Genomic DNA, 11,538 nt, shown 5'->3' with positions numbered 1-11,538 from the left:
TTATTGCCAGAGGTCATGTAATAGTGTCACATTCAGGTATTCTAGTGACTTCCTGCGGGCTAATAAACTGGTGACATTACGCAATTCAGGTACATGCATCGCTTCCCAGCTGTTTGACCCAGGTGTGCACAGGTAAAAGTGCCATCGAAAATGCTGTCATGGTGTATTATACATCCTGTATTATACACAATGTATGTCCCTAACCTGATTGAAATACACAAAGCCTTCCAAACATGAAATTAAGAGTTTAAAATTTATATCTACAGGCTGATTAATTCTGACATGTGCAAAGACAGAAATAATAAGACCGTAAATTATTAATTTTGACTTCTGTTTCAAAATTCATGTGTAGAAGATTATCTGGTACTGTACCATGTAAAATTAATTTTTTTTTTCAAATTTCAATTTTACTTTTCGGGGGGGGGGGGGGGGTCCAGCCATATTAAAAAAGGGGGATTCCAACTATATGTCCCACTTCAAATGCATTGATCGGCAAAAAAAAACAACGGGGTTCCAACACCCGGAACCACTATCCCTGGATCCGCCAATGATTTTGTACACAATAGCTTACATAATGTTTTGTCAGCTTGTTTTATTTGCTTAGCAAATGTTTAATTTACGTTATGCGGTCTAGAGTTGTGATGAATAATTTAAGAAAGAAAAAACATACTGCATCATTTTACAACATTGTTTGGAGTAAATCCCAGAGAATTTAACCGAGAGATTACGGATGACTATCTTTCATACTTTCTTGTCCTATTTCCGATAATAGCGGGCGCATTTACGAAATATTTTGCCTATTAGAAAATTTGCGTTTACTTGTATGTGGAGAGACAAGCATGCGCAATTATGACACGAAGATGATACTTAGTTCGTGGCATGTCTCTAGAACGTGCGGTAACCGTTTGTCTTCCTGTACATGTACATTCAATTATTTATCAATATAAGTTTTTGAGAACACTAAAACACTCCCGCGAAATCGCTGGCATTTCAAGCTTTTAAGCTGTTGTAGGATGATCTATTGTAAAAGATTTTATGTCTGGAGAAAAAGGTATCAAAAGCCCTCTACATTTTTGCCAAAGTCCGTTATTTGTTTCCTTTTCTGCTAAATTCCATTATTTTTGAGTATCTGACACTAGACCACAATTACTCTACCCCTTTGCTACAATACATTTCTTGGTAAAAGTCAAATTAAATTTTAAAAAATGCACCGCTTCAAACATGAAATAAATGTAACTGCTTATAGACCATTATTATTCTAATAAAATATGCTTCTAGGACAATCCATCAGTGCTTTTTCTTTTGTAGTAGCATGATACATTTCCAATATTCAGTTTTATGGTCTTGTTTGTAAAAAGACAGAAGGTACCAATAAGGATAGTCATATTCAGTATTAAAAAACACACTGGCAACGTCATAGCAAAAAATAACCAATAAACGATCGAAAGACAAACAAAGAGATAAAAAACACATCATAGAAAACTGGTTTAGGTTGCACAACAAGAACCCCAACAACATCTCCGGAGGATCTCGGGTCAAATCATATCAACGCTCCGTGGTACTGTGGTAGACCAAACCTTCATGTTAATACAACATGCAATCTATAAAATTAGACCTCAAAGTGAAATAATTCATAAATAGGTTTATTAATACACAAATAATGAAATGAATCTGAAACATTCGGTGAAAAATTGTATTGGTAAATCGTTTAAATGATTTTAGAACTATTCAGTCTGAAGTGTCACTTTCACATTCTTTGAATCATTCGTATACCCCATCCAACGATGGAAACTCTTTTCTAATTATGTTTACTACACAAGCCGGTAGGATTATTCTGTGTTTCTTGCCAAGTGGTTGACCTTTCCTGACCCAGCACACAAACTGACGATAAGCCATAAGCCTGCTTTGTGTTTTAATAAGTACGTCTGGAGCTCTCCCTCCCTTCCAGTAAGACAAAGTTGACCTTTAAATTTTCTGTCAACATTTTTGATATTTTCGTTCAAATAGCTGAAGAATTAGTACGTGGTGAGAATTAAATTATTTTGATAAGGACATTACTTCCTGAATATTTAAAAAAAAAAAAAAAAAAAAAGAAGATCGCTTTGAACGACCCACTTATATAACTGCAAATTGGTAATTACTATCTATTTAAAAAATTCAAGGTCACCGATTCTTATTTAGAATTTTTAATTCATTTACTCGTGTTTATAAGGACTTCATTATTTATAAATTTATTCAATTAAATAAATTCAATATTTCTTTTTTTTTTAACAAAAAATATTCCACGTCAATAATATATTTAATTAAACTGAGCTCATGGAAAATATTAAGATTCCCCCGTTTATCATTCATATGAAATGTTGTTCACACCTAGAAAAGTGAACCGTGACGGCTTAAATTCACTTAGTAAAGATCAAAAGATACAAAATGCTAATCTTTTAATTAACTTGAATTTAACCACGCATTCAACAGGTAGTCACTATGTGTCAAAGTACAATACACATTGTATTTGCGGGGCCGTATTTGCACACTACAAATGTACTAGCAGCACATATTTACTAGCCTGACGTAAAAGGTAAAAAGTACAAATATGCATTTTTAAAACACTACCAGTTATACATGTTAGTTCAAAATATCCGTCGAAAAAAAAATCATAAAAATTTTTTTTATATGATTTACTTGTATCACTATTATCATTTCAGAAAATATTAAAATATAAATCGTACATTCTACTTTCAAGCTGAGCGCTGTTCCATCTTAATTATTAGTTGGTTAATAGCTACACCAAACGTCGTCTATGCGCTTTAAATAGCGTTATAAGATGATTAACGATTAAGATTTAAAATGAGATTCTTTCCACTCCCGGCATGCTTAAAGACTTAAACTACGTCACATAAGTCAGGAAGTTCGAAGAAATAAAATTATTAATTCTTAATTTTCTCCTTTAATGTTGTTCATATCCAGATAAAACTTGGTGAATATGTTTTTTATGGTATTATGGACATAATTAGCTGACAAGTAAAAATTCGCGAATTATCCCTTTAAAGAGCAATAACTCTTTAAGGAGTCAATTGACAATTTTCGTCATTATATTTATAACTTATTTGTAGATTTTACTTTGCTGAACATATTTGCTGTTTACAGTTTATCTTTATCATTAATACTATTGAAGATAATAACCAAAAACTGCAAATTTCCTTTAAATTACCAATTTAGTCGCAGCAACCCAAGATTAGATTCATCTGAAAATTTTCGGGCTGATAAAATGTTACCGTTTGAACACTTTAACCCCATGTCAGATTTGCTCTAACTGCTTTGGTTTTTGAGATATAAGCCAAAAACTGCATTTTACCCCTATGTTCTATTTTTAGCCATGGGGGCCATGTTTTTTGACGAAACAGAAAATAAAACACAAACTTTATTCTAGATACTCTAAGGATCATTCAGCTTAATTTTGGTAGGAATTGGTTCAGTAGTTCCAGAGGAGAAGTTGTTTGAAATAGTTTACACAAGACAGACGACAACGGACGCCAAGTGATGGCTAAAGCTCACTGTTCCTTCTGAACGGTGAGCTAAAAAAGAAAAACAGACAATTACATCATCTTTTCAAAAGTAACCATACACTGATGTGGTATAGGTTTTGAGTATAACCAACATCATCATAAACAAAGTTGTTTAAGTTTTAAGACATAATATTTACCCTTCCAAAAAATTATTACACTCATGTCTATGTATAAAGGTTAGCAATGGTGATCTTTAAATTTCATTTCAATGAAAGTTTTTTTGCTGTCCTATACAAAAGGTTTGACTGTAGTATTGTTTATAGAGCCTCTATGGCCAATACTAGTGGCCTTAAGAAACAGAACATAAATTTCACATATTTAACCTTGCAGAGAGAGTATAAACACTTACCATAAGACATCATTCTTGGCATTGACATCATAGGTACTGTGTTCTGACAAGATTGGTAATACTCAGGAGGGTAACAGTTTTGAGGACTAGGGTTCTGTGTAAATGATGAAACATGAGGTCCCATTGATCCAGACATATTCTGTATATGTGGTGTCATGGGAGTAGGCACCATGGACGCTTGACTTGTAGAAATAGTCATATTGGTCATGGCCCCTGGCAAGCATGATGGTTCATGTGTTACTGCTAGTTTCTGCGGAAGTCCAGATGGGGTTGTGATTGTACCTCTGAAAGAATAAGAAGAGGAACATCTAATAAGGTAAAATTTGTCTCATGCAATGGTTTGCTTTTCTAAATCAGCTTTGTTAGGGGGGAAATTTAAAACCCTGGATTAAATGCAATTGAGACAACAATTGTGAGCTACTCTTCTTTAGTGAGCCACTGATCTCCCCAATTTTAAGAATTTTGTAAATAGGAAGTTGGAGAGCCCATTATCTGATGGAATCTGATAAAAAAAATTTAGAAAGTTTTTATTTGTAGTTCCCTATAGCAATGTCATGAAAATTTCATACACAGCCTGATCTGTAGATCCCATGAAAAATGTGACGTAAATTTCATTGGACAAACCAACCAATTGCCCACCGTTTAAAATGAGAAACAATGCAAACCTCAACTTTTTATGTTTCACTTTCAGTTATATTAAAAATTTGAGAAATGTATATTGAATGTGGTCAATTACAATTGGCTTTATGTATTGTTTATGTCATATTACCCACTTTCGGAAAAATAGTGAAAAAGAGTTTTCTTATACATGTAATTAACTTACTGTTGATCTGTTGAAATAGTGTCAATACTGTTTCCAGACTTTGATATTTCAGCTGCCAATAGCTTCTCAGCTGTAGTTTTTGTTACACTTTCTAATGCTAACTTTTCTTTAGGTGTTAAAGCTGATGTTGTTGTAGGTAAAAATTGTCCTTTTCCTAATCTTTTATTTCTGGCCCTATATCTGAAATAGCAAAAACAAGGACAAAATATTACACTTTCTTTACTGTTCTAGATATTGCATTCAGATTTTCAAAATCATATTAAATCTTTGGTCCATAAACTTCAGTCTGTCTCAAAATCATTTTTCTTTCATTACATTAGAGGTTTTTATTAGTTTCCTATCCCCCCCCCCCAAAAAAAATACATAAAAAAGTTGTATAATAATCAAGGATTTTTTATATCTAATGAACAGAATTTATGGAAAGGATTAACAGAACCTGTGAGAATAACAATGAAATGTGTCCCTCTAGAATAAACAGTTTAACAAAATTCTTTGATTACTTACTTTTCAAGTTCATCTTGTGAATGAGCAAAAGTGCAATTTCCACCTCTTGGACATGTTCCCCTTTGTACCAAATCACGACACATACTGGTCTTGTATCTAAGATTGGGTAATGTTAAGATCTCCAAATGTTTAGAACCATTACTTTGTATGAAATCTACAAGTCCTTGAACTACAGTTTTGATGGCTTTCATAACAGCTTCCAGATTCTCCCATGATGGTGAGGGTGCATCTAAAAAGGAATCTGTACATTTACAACACTGGTATTTAACACATCATAAAATAGTGTAATTTAAAATACTGACAATACTTCTGAAAACATGTACAATTAGCTAAATAATGAAATTCCAGGTACAGGAATGACAGGGTTTATTTACATTTCCACCACATACAGTTAAGTTATTTTTTTTCAATAACTATTCATTTTAATTTTCTAGCAATACCTGAAATCACAATAATCCATACCACATTCTTGTCCATTATTTAACAATCACAAACTACATGCATGATCAGTTTCTGAATTTACAATACTGAAGATGAATTTGCAATGGTTAAGATATGTTATATGTTAAAAGGCAAGCTCCTTCAAATTGCAGCCTGCTTCCTTCAAAGAAACTATTAGCACTTACCAGGATTAGGATCAACACTGGCCAGGAACTCTAAATGTGGATGTAATCACTTACCAGGATTAGGATCAACACTGGCCAGGAACTCTAAATGTGGATGTAATCACTTACCAGGATTAGGATCAACACTGGCCAGGAACTCTAGATGTGGATGTAATCACTTACCAGGATTAGGATCAACACTGGCCAGGAACTCTAAATGTGGATGTAATCACTTACCAGGATTAGGATCAACACTGGCCAGGAACTCTAAATGTGGATGTAATCACTTACCAGGATTAGGATCAACACTGGCCAGGAACTCTAAATGTGGATGTAAGCACTTACCAGGATTAGGATCAACACTGGCCAGGAACTCTAAATGTGGATGTAATCGTTGTAGACTGCATGGATCACCAGTTCTCTGTAAAGTTATTATCAATTCGTTGACACTCTGAGAAAATGACTGTGGCGTCTGTAACTGTAAGGAAAATAATATTACTTTAAAACTTGATCTTAATTGAAGGCCTCTCTGGGAGTTTGAGATGAAAGGTAGAGACAAATGTGCTCTTCTTTTCCTACAGGTTATCAAGTGGTAGCAGGACTTTTATGACATCTATTCATGCCATGTTTAAAATTTAGTTTTCAGGATCTTATTATTTTAAAACATTTATTCTCAACTCATTATTTCTAAAGCCACTTTTTTATATACCATTAATCCCATCCATGAACACATTCAAACAATAATGAAGACATTTACCTTGTCAATAATGGACTGCATATGAGATTTATGACTGGTGTCACCATATAACAATGATGACCACTGGTCAGGAGCAATACGTAATCCTGCTTCCATGGCTATTTGGACTATCTGTGAATCATGTTCTCTCCTCAAAGCTTCATAAGATCTGAATTCTTCCTTCAACTGCATCAAAGATGATTCTTCATCTCTTTTTGACACCTACAAAAGGGATAATGAAAGGTTTAAAAATATCCTTGCCTTGGGAAAAAAATAGCCCCTACATCAATCCCAGTCATCTTTTAGTGGTATTGACACTTGTGTTAAAACTTTGAGGTAATTGTCTGTGAACCAAAATGTCTTTAAATGCAGACATCACCATAATACTACCACAATTAAATTTGCAGTTATATAAAAATTGACTTAAAACGATCAAGTTGATGGAGAATTATTGCATTGCAAGCCAATTTAATAATTGAAAAAAATAAGTAAGTGTCTTACATTTGGTCTGAACTGGTTTTCAATTTGATTTATTTGTGATACAAAAACTGTTTATACCTTAAAACATGAGGCTCTGTACAAGAGTTGGACAACATGACCAATAGCTGTTTTGGAAGCCTGGGGGTAGTGTTTCTCCAACCTCTGAACAACAAACAGAACAAGCACTTTTCTAGACAGAGCAGATCCATCCTCTAAGGCTAAAAGTATCAACTTCAACACTTCTTCTTGCATAGCTGAAAAATTGAAATAAATTAAAACTGGCTATCATTTTGTCACAATATTAAAATTTCCATATTTATACTAGATGTTTGTGAATTAATGTTATTAAAAAAGATAATCAGAGCTATAAACTTTTTTTTCATTTCTTAAAGTATAATTTGCCATACATGTATTTCAAAATGCATATAACATGCATTTAATGAGCAGAATCAATTCCTTGAGGATTTTTGGAGTCACAAATTTCCTATTTAACATTCCATTTTATGTCTCATCAATCTTATTCAAAATGCCCTTGTTATCATGGTTATAGTTTGTTTTTCTTTTTTTCTTCTTTTTCATTCATCTATAATTAAAACATACACAACAATTTATATACATGTACATTTATTAGTTTTTACTTAGAATGTACATTTAGCAATTTTGTTTTTACCTGGACCAAGAAACTGGCATCCCCTAGCTCGTACTGCTGCCCATAGATTAGCTGATAGTTGTTGTGGATTCTGATGTTGTAGAATTAATTCTGTCACAGTTCTTTCTCCAAGAGAACGAGCAGCTCGTATTGCTCGAGCTCTCCCTTCATCTTCAACAAGTTGGCAGTTTACTAGAGTTACCAGCTTGCGTTGCATGGGGCGACTTAAAATGCCGTTGTTTGGTTCACTGCCATTACTAGATGAACATGGTGTGTTAAGTTTTTGGTCAGCTACAAATAAAAATAGTAAATGTATCATCATGTAATGTATTTTCTTATTTAAAACATTGTTAAACTGTCCAGCCAATAAAATATATCAGTATATCTACCATGTAAAATAAAATTGAGAAATTTCAACGTAAATATTTTTTCTTGAATCTACACAGCATTGGCATTTATTTTTCAAATAAATATGTTTCCATTTTTAATGAATGAACACAGTGATATTCCATTCTTTTAATGTTTTTAGTCTCTTTGATTGTATTTATTTTTTTTTTGTGAGGGTGACGTACACTTTTTTGTACCTTCATGAAAAGCAACATGTAACTGTGGTGAAAACAGATTTCCGGGTGCGGGAATTTCTCGCTACATTGAAGACCTGTTGGTGACCTTCTGCTGTTGTTTTTTATTTGGTCGGGTTGTTGTCTCTTTGACACATTCCTTATTTCCATTCTCAATTTTATTACTATCTTGTCTATATTTCAAAGGAACAACTTCCATAATAACCTCGATCATTACCGAACTGAACAAAGAAATAACATGACTGGTGCCATATACGGTGCAGGAAATGTTTACCCTTCCGGAGCACCTGTTTGTGTTGTTTTTTATTTATTATTAATAACTGTTGATGTAAATGTCCTTTGGTTTTATGAGTCTTTGTTTACTCCTTGGTTTTGATTGTTATTGTCTTGACCTTCAGGGTGAATCAACCCTAATCACCAACAAAAGATGTGCACATGTAGTGAAACTTGTACTGATTTTGATATTCATATTTCAATTCATGAAATAACAGACTAAATATTTAAATATTTCAAAATTTATTTTACCTGCACTGACTGGTTTCAAATGAAGTGCTAGCTCTTCTATACAACGTTTAGATGCATTATAATGCTTCACGTGATCAGATATCCCCTCTGATGGTAGTGTGTCAGTTTCAGGTACAGATGCACCAACCAACTGCAATAAGGCGTAGTTAACAGGCAGTTCACTGACATCTTTAGCTATTGTGTTCTGATCAAATGGACATCTCTTCTGAGGCAAATTGCACAAGCATGTTCTACAGACTGTGTGACCACATGCTAAACTTATAGGTCTATGGTGACCTTCATCAAAAACATGGAAACAAACTTGGCAGGATAAAAATTCTGTCCACTGGGGTATCTGTATAGGCATAATTACACCTCTTTCTTTCAATTAACTAAATAATAAACCTGAAATAATAAGTTGATAAAGAATAGTTTACATTTAAAGCTTAGTTAAATTATTTTTTGAATTATTTACAATAAAATTTGTTAACATCTTTTCCACTTTCCTACACCATGAACAAACTTGAGACTGATGTATTGTCTTAACAGTTGTATATAGAGGGTGATAAAGGGTTATTTATCTTTTAGGCCTTTTTATATCATGTGTCTTCGTGTTTTAGTGTTTAATTTTTCTTTTTCTCGTGTTTGGTTCGATGTGCGTGCTTCATGTTTCTCCTTATATTTTCTGAGTTGTTGTCGGTGCTCTTACTTTCTCGTGCTTGCATTGTTCTGCATTTGATTAAAATGTAAATTGGAACTAATTTAAAGCAACTTCTGGTACTTTTTTCCTTAATATTTACGATTTTATTTCTCATGCTTCATTTTTTCCCGCTTTTTATTTTTCCTGATACGTTTTTGCGATTTTTATTTCACATGCTTCTGTGTTCAATACCCCCTTTACCACCTTCTATATACTATTGTCAAGACAGTTTCCTAATACATTTTGGGTGAACTTTAGCAACAACAAGCCCAACACTTTATTTTCAAACAGATTTTAGCCTATTTTCTTCTGCAAGATAATTGCAACAATGAACAGACTGATTACATGTAGAGTTACTACCATGGATTTAGTATCAGACCATATTACATATTCTTTTAGACTTTAATCTAATTTTATGAGCTTGGGCTGATAGTCTGTGGCGTAACTTGATGAGTGTACACGGTTGCCTTTATTTTTTAATGTGTGAAAAAAATAAACATGCATAGTTGGCTTTCATTGTTCTCATGATAATCATGTAATTAAAAGGCAACATTTCCCAAAATGAATAGTGTTTTTTTTTTGTACGGGTATGGATAGTAAACCCCATATTGACAGAAACAAGTGCCTGTGATAAGAAATGTTAGAATTTATTGACTTACCAGCTATGGAACAATCTATGTCCCAGTATGGAATAATTTACCATATAAAATCCAAATATCATACTGGTCTAAATTCTTAGACAGCAGGCTGTACAGAACTACCTGTCTCATAGTTCAAATGTATGACTAACAAATAATAAGCAAAATACCACTTATTACTTTACCCTGATTTGACGACTTTTTAACTGGTTTTCTTTTCAGAAATAACTGGTTTGGACCAGAATTTAGAAAATGTCTTCTTTGCTCTTATAAACAAGGGACCAGTCATATACCTTCATTAACATGCAGTTCGGTCTGGTTTCAACCAGATGTAAATAACAGGTGGTTTTTTTCAATAAAATATTGACCTTTGCTTCAATGTTATTTTTTTTTAAGAACAATCACCTATTATTAAAACATATAACGGTGTAATAACGACAAGTAAATTTTAGACTTACAGCATTGGCTATTGCACAGCATCCCTCAAATTAAAGGTCAACAACGCAAAATAAAAAAACCCACAAAGATCGGTGTCTGTTTACAATAATACAAATACTGTTTACTTACAATATAATAGCACCTATATGGTGAAAAATATATCACACAGCATTCTTCAAAATAAGCGAAGTAACTGCATGGATGAAATAATCAAATAATATATACACAAACTAAGACTATTTCGTTGATGCTTTCAGTTCATCCCATCATGTCGTCTTCCTTCTGGCAGATGGCGCACCGTCGGGAGCGTTCGCCAAACTGTCTCGGAAATTCTCGATTCTCAATGATTGGCTTGCCGATCCTAATCCTTACCTTACTGTTAATTAAACAGCCTAATGTCTCCCGTTTTGATATATAGAAGCAAGGACGTATACGTCCTTGATAGAAGTTCCTCAATAGACGGTCTAATATTATTTTTTTAACAATTGAAAAAATATTCTGTTACTTTATTTCTTTCCACAAACACTAGAGAATGACATTCTTTTTTTTATAAAACATATATACCATTTAATGATCTGTATAATATAGATGATTTCTTATTTACTACATAGAGGGGGTCTCGAAGGGATCCTGACCCCGAAATCCCAGCCGTAAAAACATGAAATTCCCGAATCCCGAAAGGATCAATTACGAGCTTAAAAACACCCGATCCCGACGTCCCGTAAAAGGCCCCTACTCTACATAGTACAACAATTTGTCAAATCTAACTAATGAAAATGGGTTTGAACCGACCGCCGTACGATCCAAGAATCTACTGGTAATGAAGATTTGCGTACATCATTATGTACCATTTTGTTGTTGCAATTCTAAAAAAATACGGGAATCCTGAAATAAAAGCATTTCCTGTTGAACAATTATAATAACAATTTTACTGCATATAATGCCAGCAAAATGACTCTTTTTCCATT

General features: G+C 33.4%; 1 protein-coding gene across 8 annotated transcripts in view; it reads right to left on the bottom strand.

Moving 5' to 3' along the window:
• Positions 1–11,068, bottom strand: part of LOC139511529 (roquin-2-like) — a 33,726-nt gene extending 22,658 nt beyond the window's left edge. For 4 of the 8 annotated variants that reach the window (XM_071298344.1, XM_071298339.1, XM_071298346.1 and 1 more), the window contains exons 1-9: positions 10,154–10,385; positions 8,816–9,199; positions 7,731–8,000; positions 7,139–7,314; positions 6,602–6,802; positions 6,190–6,322; positions 5,240–5,468; positions 4,736–4,915; positions 3,913–4,196 (exon numbers count right to left, since the gene is read on the bottom strand). In XM_071298344.1, coding sequence (XP_071154445.1) covers positions 3,913–4,196; positions 4,736–4,915; positions 5,240–5,468; positions 6,190–6,322; positions 6,602–6,802; positions 7,139–7,314; positions 7,731–8,000; positions 8,816–9,161 — 1,819 coding nt within the window. In that variant the 5' untranslated portion in view covers positions 9,162–9,199; positions 10,154–10,385. Of the gene's footprint in view, positions 1–3,912; positions 4,197–4,735; positions 4,916–5,239; positions 5,469–6,189; positions 6,323–6,601; positions 6,803–7,138; positions 7,315–7,730; positions 8,001–8,815; positions 9,200–10,153; positions 10,386–10,699 lie in introns of those variants that run through there. The other 4 variants (XM_071298343.1, XM_071298345.1, XM_071298340.1 and 1 more) reach the window with 2 other exon arrangements.
• Between the last annotated feature and the right edge of the window lie 470 nt (positions 11,069–11,538).

Source organism: Mytilus edulis, chromosome 2 (genome assembly GCF_963676685.1).
Source record: "Mytilus edulis chromosome 2, xbMytEdul2.2, whole genome shotgun sequence".
NCBI lineage: Eukaryota > Metazoa > Mollusca > Bivalvia > Mytilida > Mytilidae > Mytilus > Mytilus edulis.
Note: the sequence above shows the minus strand (reverse complement) of the source record. Positions and strands in the feature narration are given on the sequence as shown.